The sequence below is a fragment of the Drosophila melanogaster genome, chromosome 2R (assembly GCF_000001215.4).
Source record: "Drosophila melanogaster chromosome 2R".
In the NCBI taxonomy this organism is placed as follows: Eukaryota; Metazoa; Arthropoda; class Insecta; order Diptera; family Drosophilidae; genus Drosophila; species Drosophila melanogaster.
In genome coordinates this window covers 20,914,822-20,937,601 of record NT_033778.4, presented here as the reverse complement: position 1 = coordinate 20,937,601, position 22,780 = coordinate 20,914,822, and the positions used below count along the sequence as shown (strand labels likewise).

Below are 22,780 nucleotides of genomic sequence, written 5' to 3'. Positions count from 1 at the left end.
TATGGGATATGCTTTTCATTTCATGGAGCCAGTAGTTCATGCAAGTTCTGAAAACACATACTCGTATTGTTACCCCCTGGTGTGGGCAACATGCTTGCATTTTAATTGCCCGCGGCGTTAATCAATTATAATTTTATTCGTTACTTTATTAGATTCAACTGCGGCTACTGCACCTGAAAACAGGAGGCCCATTCCCATGTGAGTCCTTTGTTTGCTATGCATTTAGTCCTTTTTAATTGCATTTAATTGCTGCTTGTCAGCATTTTCTGCTCAATGTCTCATGATTTTCTTATTAATCAACTCATTAAGTAGCCTTGCACAGGTGATTAGTGCGACAGATAAGCATTCCATAATTGGCCCAAAAAGTTGTATTATTGATGACTGATTACCTCGCTGATTAGCTCCCCTGCTAATTGAACAACTCCCACAAAAAATATACACAAATCTTAAAATAAGAACGTGACCTATGTAACCTATGTATGTGAATTGGTATATTCTTTAATGATGTTTAAAATGTTTAAATAAGATTAAATGATTATACCCATGCCACCAAGAAAAACACACATATGTTGAGCTAAAACTTGTCATATTTATTTTGTGCTAATATGCATTAGGAATAGACTTCTTCGTCAGCCGTTTTTCATTGAAGTAATTAAAATTTTACAAATACACTTTGCACACGTTGAGTTTACCATCTAAGAAACTGCCTCAGAAATATGTACTTACAACACGAAATTCACTAAACTTAGAACACACCTAAATGACGCGATACAAGGGACTGGGAACTGTTTTCAATTGGAGGTGCACTTAGCTAGGAACCGACTGGCGCTAGACAATGGATACCATTCCCTTGTTCAGGTTGTCCAGGTGCTCCTTGGCCTTGATCCTCAGCGTGGCGATCGAGTTGCTTCGCATGTCCGTCGGCGGTGTGCTCGAACCCTTGCCAGTCGGAGTGGGCGGAGGTGGTGGGCTATCCCGGCCCACATCGAGCAGCTCTATGTTGGCGCTGGCCGCGCACTTGTCCAGACTACTGCCGGGATTGCTGCTGGTGCTGCCGGCATCCAGGTCGCTGCTCAGGTCGCGTCCATCGCCATTGGAATCGGCATTGCCAATGCTCAGGTTCTGCGGCGACATGCAGACATCCGGACCGCTGCACTCCAGCGAGGCGGAGGAGGAGGACGACTGCGAGGATGAGACGGCCACGGTGGTGGCTGTCGAACTGGGCGGCAGACTGCTGTGCAGCGGCGTGCCGAGGGGGGTCACTCCGTGGTGGGGCGAGCCCAAGGACGTCGCATGCGGCGACATGCGTGACAGGTGCGGCGAGAGGTGAGAAAGGGGTACCACATGGTGGCTGCCATGTGGGTGGGGCACTCCGTGGGGCGGCGGCGGTGGCGGTGGCTGCGGCTGACCATGTCCCCCGTGACCCACGTGCGGGGGCGGCGGCCCATTGTGGGCATGGTGGTGGCCCATGGCCGCCAGACTGCTCATGGTCAGATTTCCGGGCGCCAGGCTGAGCGGCGGCGTCAGATAGCTTGGGTACACAGTCTGCGGATGCGAGAGAAAGCCTGCGGGTAGATAAAATCGAAAGGTCATTCAATAACTAAGTATGAATTATGTAATGAAATATGAGCTGATTTATCTTTGTGTTTTGTATATGTAAGCAAATTAAACTCGATAAACTTCCAGCAGTTTAGTACCATTTACAAAACGTTTTGATAATATTTCGCAGAGCAGAACATGTGAAGATTCCTACCTGGCAATGCGCTGAGCAGTGGTGGTGATAGCCAGGGATCCACGGGCAGTCCGGATGCACCGCATCCCAGGCGATGTGGCAGCTGGGTGAAGTGGGTCAGGCCCAGGCGAAGACTCTCCGATTTCTCCTGGCGACGCCACTTGGCGCGGCGATTCTGGAACCACACCTGGAAAATAAAAGGCGGAATGAAATTAGCTAATTCGATTGCTAGCTGGAGCAATTAAATTAAACACTTGACAAGAAACGCGCTAAGTTAGTCGGGCGTTAAGCGAAAGATATTTTCATTTCGTGGCAGAGAATACCTAGTAATTAGAAAACGGAAATGAAAAGCAGTAGCAAAAGAGCTCCGCAAAGAGAGCTGGAGCTCATAAAAGAGAGAGCGAGTCTCACAAGACAAAAAGCAAAATGGCGGCCAACACAAAGTTGTTAATGAAAGCACACACACACAAATACACTCGCAGAGATGCCAGCAGAGATATATCCACTCATGCACACACACACAGCCATAAAAGCGACCAAACAAAATGGCTGAGCAGCACCCACAAACACACGCACACCTACACGCACACAAGCAAAGTAGCGAAGGAAATAAAATAAAATTCAATTAGTTGCCTTGGCTCTAATTAGAATTATCGCAACAATGAGTGTGTATTAGTGTGGCTGTCTAATTAGTGGCAGAGACGAAAAGAGAAAGCGAGAGCAGGTAAGAGTGTGTGTGTGTGTGAGAGGGAGAGGGCGATAAAAGCCATCTAGGGAAAGTTTTCATTGCCCCCTGGCTGGTTATTACCACCCCTCACCCACCTTTCTGCTCATCCTGCGCCCATTTTCTGCTCCTGCCACGCTCAAAGTAATTAAATGCAATTTGCGCAAATTAATAAGAAATTATTTCTGATGAAAATTTCATTACCATGAAATAATGTTGTTGTTGTCGTAGTCGTTGCTGTTTTTGGTTGCTGCTTCTGCCACAAGGACATAAACAAGCATCTATAGGTGTATATGTATGTATGTATGCATGTGCTGCTTGTGCGCTCGGGTTTCAGTCGCTTTGCGGCTATTTAATTAAGGATAATGGCGCGTAAAATTATTTTCGTTGCCCCGAAAGTGATTTGCAAAACAAATTTGCCAGTCGGAAAATGCAATTTGAAATGGCTTAATTAAAAATACACTACGCAGCAAGAGAAGACAAATTTAAAACGAACTATCCTTTAATTTCGGTTTAAATAAATACCTAGGGAATTCTTTGTAGGCGTCTGGAATAAATCACCATAAGATATTGAAACAATATATGAGAAAATATTTGAAAACTCCTTCCCCGACTTACAAAACACTGTTTGATGTGTAACTATCGAAAACTCATTTCATGCTAATCAAGAGCCAATCAAATCCGTTCCAATTAGAGTTGTGCCTTGATTATCTTTGAATATCTGTCGGATATCAATTAGCAGTGCAGACAGGCAACAATAACAAAATGGCTAATGCCGTTGGCTCCGCTTTCCCTCCTCATCTTTCGCCCCACTCCCCGCACAACCATTTCCATTCCCTACTCAAGCAAATTGAAATCCCATTTAGAAAGTCTAATTTCCTGTCTCTCAAATCTGTACGAGGAAAATAAATTAAAGTTAGCAGCTTTAGGCCACATTCAACTCCCCACACTCAAGCGAACATACACAAGCATACTCAATCGTGGAGAGAAAGAGAGGACTGGAAGCTGAAAGAAAGAGAGGGCCTCTTGCTGGCTGTTATAATTTGAGTTTGTGCTTCTTCATTTTAATTAAATCATCAAAATCAATTTTGTAATTTCCATTCATGGCGCGCCATAATGAAAATCCTCCATACAAGCCTCAAAACGAGCAAGCGAGATGGAGACAGGCAGGAGAAAGATTTCTCCCTCGCAATCAGCTGGCGGGTGGTGGCACGCCCACAAACATCATAATGACCTTTAGACATCACCACGCTCATCCACCCGAAAGCTGGCAAAATTGTCTGCTTTCATCTTTGGCCGTTGATGCTGAACCACCACCCAACACCCACAGCGCCCTGCCCCCCGCGCCCCCCTTTTTGCCATGACATGGACCAAACTCAATTTTCCACCCCATAGACACAAATACAAACAGGCGGGCACACACACACGCAGGCATCCCCATTTTCAGCCATTTTCAATTTTGCTACATTTAGACGGTTGTGTCCTCAAAAGCACCCACCCACCACCCAGTCAACCACCCATCCCACCTATCGAGCAGGCCTGCAGCAATTTGGCATTCATGTGGAGCACGCGACTCACCACAAGAACGCCCCCTGCCCACCTACCATCTCGCCCCTCAGCCAACACAGCCATCAGGCAACCACTTTTCAACTTTAATCTTTTTCATAAACTTCACATTGGCAGCAAACAATTTGCGACCACCCAAAACCCAAAGCCACCCACTCCCACTCCCACCCTCCCCCTTTTAACATCATCATCTTGCTCTTCCTCTGGCAATGTCATTCTACCATTTTCCTTGTCGTCTTCTTTAATTTTGTTCGCAGCAAAGTTTTGCCGTTTTATTGGAAAACTTGTGCCGCAAAGTGTCGTTCCACCCAAAAAGGGAAAAAAAGAAAGAAACAAAAATGGGCAAAAGCCCCACATAGATGTTGAAGTAACTCACACAGCATACCAGGCGTATACGCAATGTGCGCTCACTCTTTCGCTTCTCTCTCTCTCTCTCGCACTCTCTTTCTCGCTGTCTGCCCTCTCTTTCACTCGCTATGTGGCAGAAATTGCTTTTCGAATGTTTCTGACAGTTTGCAAATTGGAAAATTGACTTTTAACACACAAGAGCTTCAGCAGCTTAATAAAACTGTTTGCAACTTGTAGAGAACAAGGGGGCTGGTTGGCGCAGCGGGTTGGGCGGCCAGAGGGGGGGGGGGGGGTGGTTCAATTGTTGCAGTTCGACTTGATATTACACAGAAAGGACTTGTTGTTGGAATATTCATACTTCCGTTTTCGGTAGGCTGTGCCATAGTGTGGCGAAGGATACTGGGATAAATTATCTTCGAAAACCATCCTCTGGAATTGATGGAGAGTATAATGGGGGTTTTTAGATTGACCACACAGCTTATAGTTTATGAAAAGGTAAAAACCAGATTAAATTAAACGTTTTTCGTTACAGGTCTTAATATATTCTCCTGTACACCAAGTAAATCCTTAAAAAAATCAAAATCGAAATCAATTTTCCCAGAAACAAGCTGGTTAAAGGTTCATTTGGAGAGAGGGAAACCTTTTATCTCTACCCATGGGGGGTACTGGGTATCAGTTGGTGCGATCTACTTACAACTCAGTGCCAACGTATGGCATAAGCATATTATGCCGTCAACAGGACTATAATTATCCCAGTGCCGTCAGTTTGTCATGCAATTCAATCAAATTGATTGAAAACTCGATGCCATCGAATGCACTTTGTTTGAGCTCGTTTTCGTACGGCGATAGGCGAACTAATTGCATGGCAGCAAAATAATTTTGCCCCAGCTTGTCCTGCAATTAGAGAGGCGACCCCAGGGGCAATGGTTCGAAAGTCGGGGCAGGACAACCCGTTGCGTTCAAGGATATTGATAGCGGCGCCTAAGGTAATAACCCCGAATGCGAATTGCATGGGAACTCTTGCCGCTCCTCGCGCAAGCTTTAATTCAATTAAAAAATCCTCGAATCCTGCCAGGGGGAGCCTAATTATAGGGCTGTCCCAGTTCCAGACAGCGACAGACACGAAGCATTCAGCCGTCCGTCCGATTCAATTCTTTCAATGGCCTGTCATAATTTTCAGTCCGACAATGCCGCAGCGTGTAGTCCTTGCCCTGCTAGTTTATGACATGTTTTTTTTATGCCATTGTTGGCTTTTAGTTCCGGCCCAGGACCCTCGCAATCGAACTCGGTTTGCCCAAGAAGCCGAAGCTCGAGCATCCTGTTTCGGTTTCGCTTTGTGCGATGGCAGGACAAATTAGAGCAAAAGACAAAAGCTTTGACGACGGCCACAATCCGCAAGATGTTTTAATTAGTTTGGGAGCCGACAAGCATATTGATTTACACTCGGTGCCGCCGTTTGAAAAAGCCGGGTTTTGGAGAAATGTATGGGGCTTACTAGGAAATTAAGTCGAAGATCTACTTCTGCATATGAGCTATGTATATTAAAAATCCCTATGTACGCACTCTAAGGGTGAGAAATCGCAAGTATTCTTGATTTCTAGGCAGTGAAGCGAACCGTAATCCATACACTTTCAGCTTTTCACACTATCCCCTCGACTTGGCTAATTGCAGTCTTACTTTTCCGTCGCTAGCCCTGTAATCGAAGGCCAAACACGCGACAAATCTTGATTTTCTGACAGCCGCAGACTCGGACGGCGACTCCGCCTCGAATTTCGGCATGAGAAAAGTCGAGGAAAGCGCCAATCCGACACCCACTCGATCAGGACTCGGGTTTCCCTGGCATTTCAATTGTTCCACACCGAAACTGACTTTGCCCAGGGTGCAGGGGAATGGGAATGAGAAGGAAAAGGATCAGAAGCAGAAGCAGGAGCAGGGAAGGTTTGTTTGCCGGGGCGTGTTTGCTCGGCGCCACGTGGCACCCTGTATTTAATTAGCTATTTATTTACTCGCTGACATGCCGGGCAGCATTCCGAGCAAAAGAAACGGCCGCACGCACAGTTAATAAGCAGTTAAATCGGCTACAAAGGACGACAAATACCAGGCAGGCTCCTTTCGGGGTTGCTTAGCCCAAGTCCTTGCCACTTCCCAGGCACAGGACGCAGGACACGGGCACAGGGACAAAAATTTCTGTTGACGCACTTTTAATTTGCAACATTCGCGGGCCCCGAGGGAATGTCCGCCCATCAGTTTCAGACCGGTTCTAAGCAGTTGCCACGCTCAATTTGAATAATTTTTGGGGCACACACACATACTCGTAGATTAAGATGCACTGCAAAAAGGAAATCTGTACAAAGTTATAAATCAGTGAAGAGGTGAAACAAAAGTTTACTTGCTACCATTGCCATTTATCAATACTTAACTGACACTAAAAGTTTAAAAATCGAATGTTTTTTGTAGCTGCTGTTGGTATATAAAATCGAATACTAAGTATCTTACTAAAAATCATATATCTCTATTAAAAAAAAAGCGCAATGAACCAGTATTTTTGTTCAGTGTAGCGCGCTTTAGTTTTCGGGCGCTGTCGTATCAAAAGTTTGTCCCCTGATAACTTAATTATAATTTGCGTGCTCTCGAAAATAATAATATCGTTATTATAGTTATTCCACCTGCCAGCCGAAGCGAAATTTGTTTAGGTGATTAATTAGCACGTAATCAACGTGAACGAGCCGCCGAGGCCAGAGCTCGGAAAATTGTTTAAGTGTTTTGTGATTTATGCAGTTGGCGGGAGGAATTCGTTTGGGAAACGCATAAAACCAATTAGCAGGCAGCGGGAATTAATTAAAAGCGGAAAAGCGACTCGAAAACGGAATTCGTAGTGCAAAGGAGTTGGTTTTGCTTGATTTTTGTGTTTTTTCCCCCTCTTTTTTATGAACATGATGTCTGAAATTATAATAAGCCGCTTGGGCCCCACATAATTAGCGTACATACATGTGGGGGCTCAACGCAGCGTTGTTGTCAAAATAAGCATTTATATAAAGCTGATTAAGTCAATTTTACGTATCGCATGCAGTCCCCCTTTCCACCTTACTTTTACCTTTGGAAATTCCCTATACGTTTATTTTCTGGCCTGGGCATTATTTTGATTGACTGTGGATCGAAATTGAAATTGTATTGTTGCCCGCTAATTTGACAACTTAAGCCCAATGCTCATTTAAACTGACAGCCGAGAGGCATCCAAATGTTTTGGATGCGAAGTGGGTATACAAGGTATACAAGGTTCATCAATCCCCTAGCCAGATTACACAATCCGAAATCAGAGTCATAATTGAATCGCGCTCGAAACTGTGAACCGGATTGAGTGCATCCTTGACATCTGACAGAGGACAGAGGACGGGGATGTAATGCAATAAAAACTTAATACTCGAAAGCACCCGCACTTTGGATTTTATCCTTTATCCTGTTGCCTTTTGACTCCGAGAGGCAAAAAATGATGTATTAAACACTCGCTGAAGCGAACAGATGTGCAACTCATTACAAAGCATTTAGGCGTACAAATTGAATAATATTCATAATGTTCCCATCACCGAGGGGTGTGATGGCCTCTCCAAACAAACCACCCACCCACCGATTTCGTCCACTCCCCCTTTTCCACTTTCCACTTTTCCACTTGACACTCGAGCATTTTAGGGTCGTATTAACAGCTGCTCCGCTGGCTGTTTTCTCAGAGATGCAAGGATATTTTTGGGCAAAAGCAATTTACCATTAAAAAAAAAAGCACCGACAAAATGCGAAATAATTTCATTGTAATTGTAATTGTCTTCGCTTGATTACATTGGTTTATATATTTTATTTCGCTCTAAGCCAAACAAATGGAGTGACAACCTTGAGGGCGGGCAAGGCAATCCGTGATGTCAAGTGAGTTTTGTGTTCGGGGGTTGCAACCACCTCGATGGAGGGTGAAGCCGGGGGTCATGTGTATGATTTATAATTTCATTCCGTTTGATTTATGCATTTATATTAAAATGTGTTGACAGGCCACGGTGAATACGAGACAACCGAGCCGAAAACTAAAACAAATCCCCCGCACGTGGCGGAACTCCAACTACACGGCCGATTCGCTTTGTATTAGCCATCAGGTGGGTGGTGCGCAGAAAAGCGCAATCATAGCCAAAGTCCTGGAAAGGCAAATAGCGCGCACAAGGACACGTTTCGTGGCTTAAGCGCTGGCAAGGATGCGCCTGGGAGGCGGACGCGGCATAGGCTGCCTTTAAACTCTGCCACGGGCTCTCAAACTGGAGACAACAACACCCTTTTGGCCGGGCAAGGACATCAGGACATCAGAAGAGCAGAACATCGGGACATCAGAGCCGAGCCGAGCCCGACCAGGACCTTAAGGACACACATTGGAGTGGTGAGAAGAGGAGAGGTGGAGCGGCGCAGAGCAAACTCAATAAGTCGCATAAAAGAATGAAATTGGATGCCATCGCAAACAAACACAAACGATGCCGACATTGTGCTCCATGCCAGATCCTTCGGCATCTCCGGCCGCAGACTCCCTCCAACATCGGAAATTCCTTTGAGCCGCGCGGCAACTGCGTCGTCATCTTCCCAATCCCCATATACCCGTGCTCCCAATTTAACTGAAGCTCCTGCTATCTGCGCTTTGGCTTTCAAGTTTAATTAATTGCGACACGGATTCTGCGTGGGCGTTTCTCGATCGCAGAAGGCTTTCTTCTCCTTGCCCACAAAAAAAAGAGCTTCTAATGAGGGTTAATTGAAAGCGGCAAACTTCTGTAGAGAGAGAGCCCCTCGCCTCCCCGTCTCTTCAGCGGCTTAGTTCTATCTATCTTCAATTAGAATTGAGTCGCAAATAACCCGGTTTCTGTGGCACATTAGAGATGAGATCGTGAGTTGCGTTTATAGGGAAAATAGAAGAACTGAATTTGCATAATCAAAGTACAAAGTCAGTTGAATTCGTTTTTAAAGCATATTGTATACCCTTAAACCGACTATTTGTTTTCTTCGTCCTTGTTGCCCAAATTGGCCGTCTCATGTCAAGTGCCTGAAAGTTGCGTTCAAGTACGGCGCTTTGTTTTACTGTTGACAGTTGATCAAAATACATTTTAATAAACGGCAGATGTGTTAGCCTGAGCACAGACCCTGCCTAAATATATTATAAGCCCGAGTTCCGGACTGTATAGCCACCCCCTATCCTCGACTGCCCTTTGTGACCTGACATTTATTTACCCTTGCGGTGGTTTTGTTTCCCTGGCTCTCCTCGTTCACCCCTTCTCCGTTCGCTTTTTATTATTGTTTTGCCAAGGTGGCATAATGTGTTAATTGCTCTGCCCACACCCACCCTACTATCCATCTCCACCCGCTTCTAGTCCACAGCTGCGGCTTGAGTTCTATGCATATTTCATCGCCATTTAATTATATCGTCGGGAGTGCTTCAAAAAAAAGAGGAAAATTAACTGCTCTGGCCACACTGAGCGAACGGACAGCAATCAGGACAAGTGCCTAATAAATGGTTTTAAAAGGACCGGCCACTCCCCCAACAACAGCCCATCGAGACTTCAGTGGTCCTGCAGGGACCTCCGCATGACAATAAGTTAAATAAGTTTGAAAAGCTTTTTCTCCTCGCATTTCCAACGCCCAGTGGGACCAGCCTACTTAAGCATTCAATGGCTTTATTCATTCCAACGATTTGATGACCCGCACAGGACATTCAAGTTGCCAAATGATGGCGATGAACGAGCTTATTTGCCAGTCAGTCGGGTGGGCCAAGCAATCGTTTTCATTATTAGATTTGTATAGGATTTCATGGCGCACGGAGGCACGGAGCTGGTCTAAACAAATGAAGCTAATATGCATTATTATTATGGCATGTGAAAACGAAAACGAAAGCGTTATGGGTGGATAGTTGTCGATAAAACGGTCATGCAAGCGAACGAATGCCAATGTTGAAGTAAATATTCAATAAAAAATAATCGAAGCAGAAACCAGAACGGAGCGCACAGCGAAATGAGCATAAAAATGTGGCAATGCCGTGGGGGCAAATCCAAATCCCTTCGAAGGCGAGGGCAAAGACGCAGGCCAAGTGGAATGCAATAAAAATCTATTTTATTTGTTAGTGAAATGACATTTTTATTTGTTTGCTGTTTATGCACATCCACATACACACACTCACTTACACACACACACATGCAAACCGGATAGATAGACACGGATATAAAGAGCGCTTGGAGCTGTCTATGTCACGTCACACATGTCGTATGAGCAATATATGCAGATAAATAAACTATTACACAGGATTATTATTTACCTTTGGCGCAGGATATTTTGACAGGTTTACGATATTTAATCATTTGACTATGCAAAATAATTGACACAAACTTTTGCCTCCGACCTCTATATTTGTTTATTTTTCTGCTAATAAACGCAATAAAGGTGCTCGTTGCACATGAAAATACCCATGTTTATCATACTAACTAAATAAAGACATGCATTTGGAAATACTTTCCCAAATTTTCTCGTATGGGAAAGCAAGGTCCTTCTCCGTATATCCCAATCCCATCTGTATTCGATTCTCTGCGCTCGGGCATGGCAAATTAAGTTTTAATTAAACTCTTTTGGCCCACGGTTAAATGCGGCGTATGATTGAGTCGACTGGCGGCTTTAACCCTTGACTGGGCGCCAGACAACCCTCGCGAAGGACGAAAAAAGCCGCACTCAGTCCTGTCAGTGAGTAATCCAAACAAAAGTAATTGTCATCTCCCAGGACATATGTTGCTGCTCTCAGGGTTTTTGTGTGTGTCCTTTTTGGGGGGAAGTGGCGATACATTTCCACGGCAAGTGTTAATGATCGTCTCGGCTCGGCAGTTTTGTTTTTTTTTTTTTTGTTGGCCGTTAATCTGCCGTTTAATTTGCTGGCTTAACGCGTTTTGTTTTGGTTACCATCAGCGATAATCCCCGAGCTTAGGCCCTTGCTCAAACCCTTGTTTAAATGGCTACCGTCTTTAGCCTAGTTTAGTTTTCTTTCGACTGTGGGCAGACCGCAAAATGACACAATTTCAATTGAACTTGCATAGTTGGGCAACTTGTCTGTCAACGTATATTGCCATTTAAACAACAATCAAACAAGCCACAGAGAAATTCATTCCATTGCCATACACAAAATGCAAAATCCAATCAAACTTTTTAAACAAACATTTAACAAATCTATTACAATGCAATGACAGCAAGCGAGCCAAAAAGAAACCGACGAAAAGTGGGCGACCAATGCAAAACCCCTGAAATGAACTCATCTAAACGAGAAATTCTATTTGGTGGATGGCTGACTGGTTTTGCAAAGAAACAACTCAGTCAACTTTGGTTACAATTCCTTTCCTTTCTTTCTTTTTTTTTTTGGCCAGCCTAAACTCAGTGTGTGTGTGTGTGGCAGCAAACTTAATCAAAACAAATTTCCACCTTCAACGAGTTGCACACCAAGCAATTTCCCAGGCCCAGTCAAAGAGCAAAAACAAAAAACCTCGAAAAAAAAGTAGGAAAAAAATTGGTAGCAAAGGAGTAAAAACGATAACTAGAACTTCATGCAAACTAACCGCAAATACGATTACAAACACACAGGATCTGGATGGATGGGATGGGATGGATGGGGTGGCCCAATGCAGCCCACTAAATCGAAAAAGCAAGTCAAAGGGTTGGAGGACGACTATATATACGATTACTCTATGGCCATAGCTCGTTTCGGTTCCTGCTGGCATAATTTGAATTCGTGTCAATTTGACAAAGTGACACATGAGGGCCAGAAGGCTCAGAAGGCCCAAAAGACTGAGGAGGAGAAATTTTTATGCGATTTCGCTTCATTACCTTTGTATTTCGTTTGTGCGGTGGGAATATAGCCGGGGCTATATAGATACACCCATAAATACATACGGCATTTTCGGTATTTGTTTATTTATTTATGTCCTGTGTTGTGTTGGAGACGCCGACGACAGTGTCGCCAACTCTGGCTGTGGGCACGATAATGTTTAGTCAATAAAAATGATTTGTCGGCTGAGGAAACGAAACGAAATCATGAAATTTGATATGTCCTTTGCATTTACCGGGTGGGGTGATTCCTTCACCTCACACCCACTTTTGCGGTTGGAAAACTATGCCAACTATGCCTGGTCCACTCTAGAGCTTGCTGCAGCCTCAGGCTCGAAGTCACTTTTCCTCCTTCGGAGACTACACAGAAAGATATGGGGAGCTACTTAATAAACAATCTATGTGGCAATATTTTTTAGCTTAAGCTGAATTTAGATAGGAAATATGATCTAGACTGTTTGCTTGATTAACTATGCATAAATGTGGATTGAAATATCTATCCTAAATGTTTGTATGTGCAACACCCACTGCCAACCATCGATAGTTGTTGCTGCTTAAGCGTTTTTTTATGCTACACCGCTGTGAATGGAATTTACGAGGCGCCCTGCCCGTTCACGTCACAATTTGCCACCCGAAACGAATGGCTGCCAGACATGGCATCCCGCCATATCGCCACATTGCCACATAGCCACATTGCTACATTGCCACACTGACGGCTGTTGGCCCAAAGTCGCAGTCGCATAAAGGAGCATAAAAGCGCATAGTCGCATAAAATGCATAATTCTGTCCGAGAAAGAAAAGGAAACCCATTGAATGGGCCACCGACCAAGTTGAGAACTCTTTCGGCCCTGTCATTTTCCTATTGAGACATAAATTGTTTCATGCACTCGGAGTCGAGTTATGCGCAAAGTTTGACAATTATTATTGCTCTTGAGGGGAAATCAAACCGCACAAAAATATCAATGAATGCCTAGAAGAGTTATGGCAAAATAAACCAGTTTAATTCGAATATGTAAATGTAAGCAACCACATTCAACTAATTTGAGTTCATCGTAAATAAGAAAGGCATACAAAATGCTTTTCCTTTGGAATTTTAGGGATAAGCAAAGGTACGAGTCAATTAAATAATGCAAATATGCAGTTCTCCTCTCATTAAGGATCTCCGGTCATAAATCCCTGCCAACTATTCTAAATGTATGCACATCTATCACCTTACATTCACTAAAGTTTTAAATGCAAGGGGATGATAAAGAGCGGGTACAACTTAATTTCGTTAAAATAAATAGCAAACGGAAATTGTTTAATTTCCGGAGCCTGGCTGGCGGTTACTCCAGCTGCAGACACGTTGATTTCCCAATTAGCCGAGACTCGAATGTAAATCACTACCAGACACAAGAGATACGGGAGATATTGGTGGGTACTGGTGGAGGTGACTCACCTGGACGCGGACCTCGGGCAGGTTCACCTTCATGGCCAGCTCCTCGCGGGAATAGACATCGGGGTAGTGGGACTTCTCGAAGGCCCGCTCCAGCTCATGGAGCTGGTAGGTGGTGAAGGTGGTCCGATTGCGACGGTGTTTCTTCTTGGCGCAGTTGTCATCTTGACCTGGCAATACAAAAAATTGCAATACAGATGTTTGTTAAAGGTGTGAATAAGATACGTTAAGATACTGGTATCTTATTACCAATAAAACAACTTGATCGATGATTAAGCTAGTAAGTTATCAGCATTATGCTTTCTTTTATCAAAAGGACATTAAAGGATAGACGTTGTACCCACCTTCGTCGTCGCTGCCGGAGGTGATCTTCTCGCCCTGCTCGCTGCTGTTGGTCTGGTTGAGATCCTCGCTGGAGGCACAGCTGCCGTTGACCAAGCTGTCGCTATCCGCGTTCAAACGCTCGCCATGATCGCCGGAATTGCTGTTGCCATTGGGATTCCCATTGCCACTGTTGCGAAAGTCGTGCTGAAAGCCCTGCTGCTGTTGCAGTTGCTGTTGCTGTTGCTGCTGCTGCTGTTGTTGTTGATGGTGATGCGATTGCTGCTGATGATGCACCTCCTCCATGCTGCGCGGACGAATGCCGTAATTGCCGCCTGGCAACTGACCGTTGGCTAATTTTGGCTCATTATCATCACAGAAGACGCCGGCGGACTTGCGCTTGGCGGCCAGCTGACCACGTGGCGACGGAGTGGGCGGCGAGGTCACATCGAGCTGCAACTTTGCCGCATCATCGTCATCCTCCTCCAAATCGCTGGCCGAGGACATTGAACGCTCGTCGTAGTTGATTTGCGACGGGGCGACAGGCGCCGTCTGGGATTCCATAAAGTAGGCACCCGGCGGTGGAGGAGGACCCGCTCCAGTGGGCGATGACTTGGCGTATTTGCTGTGTTGATTCTGCTGCTCCTGCGCCTGAGCCGCCAAGGCGGCCAAATGCTGCTGATGACTGCCAAAGGAACTGGGCGGCAGCGGAGCGGGCGGTGGATTGGCCCCATTGGCTCCGGTCTGCAATTGATTGGCCTCGACCATCTGGTGCATCGAATTGAGGTAATTGCCCGCCGCCTCCTCCGGATGCCCATACCCATGACCGCCCTGGCCAAAGCCAAATGCATTATGATAGCCGAAGGGCGCATGCCCATGATGCGTAGGATGACCATGTCCGGCATGTGTTGCATGTCCCGCCTGGCCGCCCATCTGTTGTCCATGGTGCAGGGGCGTGGCATTCGGCACCTGGGGCTGCTGACCCCCCGGCGGAGTTGGTGGACCGTAGGGCAGGGCTCCGCCGTTTTTCGCGTGCTGCTGCAGCATACTGGCCATGTGATTGTCCATGCTGCGCAACTGCGTCAGGGTCATGCCGCAGCGTAGATCAGTGGCATCATCGTCACCCAGGGAGGGATCAACGGAGCCTAAAAGCGAGATCAAAAGTTACAGGAAATATGAAGTTTGTAGTGTTAATAAAGGATATATGTCAAGGAGTAATAATAGCTACTTTACAAGGGAATCCTGGAATAGCAATCATTATTTTTTTGAGCAATTAATTGAGCGTGATCAATGGCTAATACGGGGCAATGGGGTTGGAGCTTCCTTTTCCATTCGCCCACGCATTCAGGCACCTGATTAGATTTTAATTAGTATGCTCAATGGGGCGGGTAGGTAAGTCATAAAGCTGTTTGCCAACTCGCTGGCTAAAAGCCTTGAACAACCCGGCTAATAACAACGTGTTAGTTAATTTGCCCACTGAACCGGGGATGGCGCGAAGTGGAAGCCTTCGAACTGCGGCGGGTCAAAACCTGTTGGCCGACTGCCGCCCACCCACTAATAAACGGCTTTCAATTAGACGCCAGGTATTTACAATGTGAGGCAATAAAAATTCCCAGAAAGCAGAGGAGGAGTTCCAGATGAGGCGGCATTGGTCCCTAATGGGTGTTCCAACTAGCGCTTGTTCATATCACGTGACATGCAAGGAAGTCATTAGTTTTCGAAGCGCCGAGGCCAAGCTTTATATATTATTTGGGGTTTAGGTTTCAGTTCTTTGGCCGTTCTTGGCTGGGATTTTGTGTAACCGAATTCAATTTCTATGCTTAAATTGACTTTCGGGGCGGGCCAACTGGAAACAAAACCAATTACGCAGTCAGACTGGGAAGTTGCTGCTCGAGAGTACAAGTATCTGTAATTATTTGATAGTCTTTTGGATAATTGCTTTTCGATGTTAGTCCATTGCCAGTCAGCCCATTTCGTTTAGTCGATTGCCTAATGTAATTATGCGCCACATCGTTTCGATTCGCCACAGTTCGATTAATTGGGTCAGTATTTTTGGCTAATTAACTTTAAACAGCAGCCGAATCGTAGATTGTAAATGCCCCGAATTAACCTCTGCGAGCGTTTTCACCAATCAATCGAAATTTACACGCCCAGCATGCATTTTATTTTGAGCCACTGTGGTGCTAATGAAATTAACTACGAAAATCGCTTTTCAAAGCCTCTCTGCAAATGAAGTAGCACAAAAGATTTGAATGGGGCAGCCGCATGAGGCGATGGACAGTAGCCGATCCCCTCACCTCCCTCCATTCACCATTCACATTAATCCATCCAAAAAAATCCCGATAAAATATCCACCGCCGAGTTGCCACACGGAGTGCGTGAGTTAATTGCGTGAGCAGCGAAATAAAAAGGTTAAAACAAAAGTTGTTCTGGGGTCTTTCCTAAGCAATTTCCCAAAGTGTGAATGATGTGATGGATAGGCTCGTATATCATGGGGAATTGGTTAAAAGGTGGCATAAATCAAGAAGTAATATGACAGAAATCAATTCTGCTAGAGGAACATGATACATGTCCTGTGAATATTTATATAGATAGGCCACCTTAATATCTTTTACATGTTAAAGAATAGTAACACATAATTATCTGCCCATATATCTCAAAACTCATTCACAATTCTAATGGTGAATGAACCAACTTCCTAAGCCACTGCCCATTCACTCAATTTCGATGGATTGATCGACACATCAATTAGGAAATGATTTCGAGTTGGCGTCTGAAAATTTGTCGGTCGTTAACGCAATGAAATTTGATTATGACTTCTAAGTTAAGATTGTAATGCTAGGTAGTTGTCGGGAAAGTTGCGTTTAGTGAGATGAGATGCTATTCCACGATTAGAATGTACACTCGTCTCGTCGTTTTGCTCTAATTTGGCTTGTGTTTCCGACGAATCCATCCAAATTGACGTTAATCGCGTCACTACTTCTCTGGCCCCCACCCGCCATGTGTCTAATCCTAATGATGATTTGACAGATTCCCATTGTTGGTCCAATACTTGGCCATTAGGCGGCCTAATTGATATGTTATTAGCCGCAGCGAGTTTTCTAAAAGTCATGGCCAGAACAGGTAGGGACCGAAAGGAAATGCACATTTCGGCTGGTTTCTTGTTCGCCGGAAGATCTTTGCAGCCAGATGAGATGCGAGATATCGGACTCGTATCAAAAAGCGAAACAAGCCATAAACAAAACTGTCAATCACAAGTGCTTGTTGGCAGTGGAAGTGCGGCATGCGGGGGGCTTCGATAAAAAGTGGTAGAAGCCACAAAAGCGGCTAATAAGACGACGCCGACGCAGACACGCATTAAAATCATTAAGACGCCTTAATGCTCAATTTAATGCCGCGTCAACTGCTTAACAGATCTCGTGTAGATGGATCGTCGTGAAGGGGATCACTTCGATTGCCTCAGAGCTCGTTCGTCGCCCGTCTCTTTCTAATCACATATGTCCCACTCTTTTGCTCGTTCTCTTAGCCTATCTAGATCTTAACGCTGCTGCATAGCCAGTTTGTTCGTTTCTTGGCCAAATGCACTTGTGCCTCCTGCGCTTTTTTTGTTTACATCTCAATTTTACATCTCGCCTTCTCTCTCTCTCTCTCTCTCTCTCCAGCTCTGTCTGCCGCAATGTAGCTGTCTCTTTCTGATTTCTGGGACGCCACCGTTGCCGCCAGCTGTCAGATTAAATGCTTTTTGACGGCTTGTGTCTGGCCGCCAGTTTAATTATGGCTTAAATGCGAAACGCTTGAGCTCGCCCTTCTCCAAGCTGCCACCCCCGCGATTTGTTCTCCCACAGTTAATTAGCCTGTTTCTAATTAATTTGCGGCCATTTAACCTGTGCTCTTGTTGTTGTCGCTCGGCGCCATTTTGATTTGCACTCGTTGTTGTTGTCAATTTGTTCATCACCTTGTTGTTTTAAACCCTTTACCATCGATGGGAGTTGTCTGTTTTGAGCGTTTATGAAACCACTTAATTGCATTAATTGCAAAGATACGTACTGCTAATTGTTTTGGCTTTCTGTTGGCCAGTTGAGAGCTGATAAGTGAGCATTCAAACAAATACTAATTGCTTTTATCAATTGAAGAATTGGAAAATGCATGTATTGTGGTATCTTGATAATGATTGATTTTCAAAAACTCTATCCTCTTAGAAACTATGCTTCAAAAGCACAAAAGTAGCAAAAGCTACTCCCTAATTTCTCACCTAGTCGCTGGGATGATCCAAGGACTCAAGGCTGTGGTGTTATGGAAATAACCATAATCGCGGCAATATCAGTGCCCACCCTTTTTTCGCAACTTGCTGCCAATTTGGTGGCATGGGCGTTGGGCGGTGGGCGTGGTCGAGACGCGAGAGCGACAATCGCTTGCCGGCAATCAAAACAGAAGCGAAATGAATTATAAATGACGTGCAGAAGACTACTTTTTGGCACCCACCTGGATGTGGGGAGTCGTCGCCAGCTGGCACCGCAAATCCCCACTATAATCCAGTTAAAAAGCCTTCAAAAGTGCTCACTGCGCGCGCCACTAATATAAGTTTAAATTGGCCAAAAGCGATGGGGTTTCTAATCCCATCTAAATATGACTTCCGTTTTGGCGTTCGTTTTTTTTTTATTTTGTTTTTTTTTTTTTTAGCTTCTCGTTTCGTTTTCTTCGCCAGCGATTACCGCTGACTGATTGCTTATCAGCTGTCGTGCATCTCGAGGCGTTGCCAAAGTGCAAGTCTCAACGCCACCACCCAACCAAGCCACCTAAAGCCACCCAAAACCACAGAAAAACCACCCACCCAATAGCACCCCCCCCCCCCCCTGCCAAGGCTAATAAAATTTTGCGATTGTGTTCGTTGATTCCACGGGCTGCGAGCGGGTAATTGAAATCGATTTGCCATTTTCCCTGACAGGGCCCACTGATCACGGCTAATGGCCAAATAATGTCGCGTTATGACTTACCATCGCTGACCGTTTCCGGATTCCTGCCACTGCCATTCGCCGCGCCATTGCGATTCTTTAGGCCCAGAATGGCATCGATTGTGTGGCGGGGCGTTAGCGTTTGTCCACCAGATCCATACTTCCTGGCATTATCCTTAACCAAGTCGTTGCTATCTGCGGGATACAAAAAAAAAGGGGGAAAAAAGAACGGGTAAAAAAAGAGAGCCGAGTTAAAAGCCTGTTTGCCAACAGTTTGCCAAAGTCAATTAGGCGCACGACAGTGGTGCTGCGCGACCCTATGCAAATTTGTCAGCAATTTCGAAAGTATTAAAATTTAGTCCAGTCCCGCATACACACAACTTTATTTGCGATTTTAACGAGCTAAAAGCTGTAATTGCAACCGCGAGCCAACCACCACCCCCAAACCGCCAAACCCCCCCCCCTCGCGAGCCCATCGTCCGCATAAAATGGCCAGTTGTCACGACGGCATGCTGGAAAGTAGGCAACATGTTGCCTGATGGCTTTATGCATTTTTAACGAAATTAAAACAAACTGTGCCAAGTGGCGAGTGAAAGCGGCACAAAGTGCGCCGGGATTTAAAGCGACTTAATTGCCTCGTCTTGCAATTAGCTTATAATTTTCTCTCAAATTTTCCGCTGTGCATGTTAATGCACTAAAAAACATTGCTGTGAACACGCACACACTCAGCCATTCAGACATTTGGCGATCAGTCCGGAATTTCCGTGTTCGCCAGCAATTTGTGTTAATTAAATCTATAATCAAACAATTGCACGGCTTTTCCGGCTAAGGCCACACGTGAAAAAATTAACAACAGGATTTTAACTAACGAAGCTTAATATGTTTGCTAAGTGGCAAAGTTTTCGACCAGAAATTGCCGTGATTCGAGATCAATTAATATATGCATATTGATATCTGATTTTCCAATTTGTTCAAGCAGCTTGTTATTTAGCCCTATCAAAATTAATTCCATGAAACACCTATTTTTATAGAACTTTTAAGAATGATTGATTATAGTCCATTCTCTATGTTCGAACTGCTCAAATTTATTGGAATGATAGTTCGTCATTTTAAAGCTTAATTCTAAATTCTAAAATTTTGTATAGAATTGAAATCCAAACTTGTTTTTATTCCAAATAGATCCCTATTTTCTAAAAGTAGACCCTCGAAATTTGCCGTCGGAAGTTCAGCTCACCTTCCGTTGAGATCACAGTGTTGTTGTTAGCCAGGTGGGCGGCGTAGTGCTCGTGGAACTGCTCCAGATTCTTGAACTTCTCCACGATCATCTGCAGATTCTTGGCGTCCCTCACGTTGCCGAGCAGGTGACGCAGTTGCTCCAGCTGCTTGGGGGGCAGCTTGTGGTTTCCGCCGCCCTGCTGTACCAGCTGCTCGAAGATGTGCTGGAATGTGGCGGCGGTATTGTTGGCCGCCGCTGTGGAGGACGAGTTGGCCACACCACCTGAACCGGACATGGCGCCGGAGATTGCTACCGGTTTTCCGGCTGGTGATCCTGGCTGCCAGGAGCCACATCGAGGGCAGGTGGCGTCGAGGCTTTGATATCCATTCGATTGCAAGGGGCAAGAGTACTTAAATCGGCAATGATATGATTGATCACAGTTGAGGCACCACACACACTCTACACAGTCATACAAATTGTATTTGAATCGCGCTCAGAATTTTCTGGCTAAATGTCAAGCATTTTTCAGTCACAAGCGAGAAGAAGTTTAACTCCGACAATACCAACTATGCACTACCAACTACCGAAACCGTTGCGCACCGGACCAAGGCAGAGTTGGCAATAAACTCGAAGGCAGCGACTGTGGCCCGCTGACGACTCGAGTTTCCAAATCGAATTGGAAACCGGTTGAGCTCACCGCACCTATATATACACAATGCACACTCTGTGTGTGTGTGAACCAAGGGGGCGGAGTCAGCTCGGGAGAGCATTGCGAGAGCGCGAGAGAGTGCGCAGGACTCGCGGGGTGGTTGTCCCTTGCGCTCCGGCACGGCACGGGACAGGACATGGACTTCCGAAACCGAATCCCGGCGATCCGGTATCCAGAGTACAACAATGGGTATTTGGGATGCCCCGACTCCTGCCAAAGCGGCTTGTTTGTCGGCATCGTAATAAAATAAACTAACTGCACTTACTGCCCTACGCCCAGATGTCCTCGAAGGGAAATGCTGAACGGAGTCCTTGCGCTTTTTCGCCCCACAAAAAATATGACTTTGGTGCCACAGATTTTTCGACCACAATTGCATCGGAAAACCATTTTGGGCTTAGGCCACAAAGTGTGTGGCTCTCTATCCCACTCTCTCTGTCTCTCTCTCTCTCTCTCTCTGTGCATCGGCATTTCCTTCTCACTCTACGCGTTTTCCCAAGGAGCGTGAAACCTAAAACGGATACATAAGTGGATTTTGTTAATATCCTGCTATTGTTACAAATTTGCAAGCTGATTGCGGCAAGCGTCATTTGTCGAGGAAGTGAACTTACAAGCAGTTGAGGTTTCGGAATGTGTTGGACACACAATTATCCTTATTATATCATTGCAACTTAAGTAACGAGCTGGTATTTTAGTTGAGTGCTTTGATTTATAAATACTACTGTAACCTGAAAAAAAGAAAGCTAGCTTAACAAGCTCTTCTTAGCTATTATGAAGCATTGATCTTTACAACTATTCTAATGTTTTACAATTCGTATTCTTCTTAAAAGGAAACCCAATAGGACATCAATATACGCAGGTTAATCAAAGGATGTAAAGTTATAATCATGTCTAGTTCATATTAAAACATACATGTTTCTGACTTCAAAATGATTATTTAGTTTTCTTTTAAACTTTAGTCGAAATGTGCTCTTCATATCATAAGTAGTTACTCTCCAAATTCAGCTGTACATTTCTAGCAAATCATGTATGTATATGGAGTAGCTACTTAAAAGCCCAAAATGTTTAAATTACGCGACAAGTTTGTATCGTTGGCTGAATTATTTTCTAAAAACATTGCATTGGCCATTGGAGGTGGATGCCCTGGAAGGCCACATCCCACTCGGACACATCCCACTTCCGACACTTGATTGTCAGCCGGGTAATAGACGCAGTCAGCCAGCCATTAAGCGTGGCCAATACCATTACCATTTACATTTAGCCGGCATTTCGCAGCTTACCTGTTGTCATGAGTTGTGGTTTTTTCCCCAGAGCTCGAGTATTTCATTTCGGTCCAGTTCGTTCAGTCTCTCGTTTGGCTTCGGTTCAATTTGTCCGTTTACGCTATCTTCCATTACACGTTAAATGAAAATGCCAGATAACCAGGCACACGGCCCACCCATTTTCCCCATTTTCCCATTTTCCACCCCGCCTTCTGACATTTTGGTTTGGACCCTCCTTTTGGCCCAGCGATTCGATTTGTGCCAACTAATGAGCTCTTAATGCGCGTTTATTCTTACGCATAACGAGCTTGCCAAACGTAATTACGTCCAAGGGATGTGTGTGTGTGCGTATCCGCGTATGTATGTGTGTGTGTGTGTGTGTGTGTGTGTGAGTGGGGGCCCTGCGCTCTCTCTTCCTGCCTTTCACTCTGTGTGTGTGTGTGTATCTGTGAGAGGCTGCCATGTTGGCGCGATGCTTAATTGAAGTGGAGCGACGGGTATCTCGGGTATATCCTTCTGCAGGATTCTACGCGTGTGTGCGGCTGTGTGTGCCTGTGTATCCACTTATCCTTTTCATTTACGCCACATCCGCAACGTTAACTCGCTGCTCGCTGCTGCCACTCCTCAACTTGTGCCAACTTCCCCG

General features: G+C 45.2%; 1 protein-coding gene across 1 annotated transcript; it reads right to left on the bottom strand.

The window, feature by feature from the left end:
- Nucleotides 1-571: 571 nt before the first annotated feature.
- On the bottom strand, nt 572-20,849 carry Rx (Retinal Homeobox). Its single transcript, NM_166413.3, is given in 6 exon segments — nt 572-1,565; nt 1,754-1,919; nt 13,681-13,847; nt 14,022-15,143; nt 18,993-19,145; nt 20,185-20,849. Coding segments are annotated over 6 exon segments (2,714 nt in total). The 5' UTR covers nt 20,554-20,849; the 3' UTR covers nt 572-828.
- Nucleotides 20,850-22,780: the final 1,931 nt, after the last annotated feature.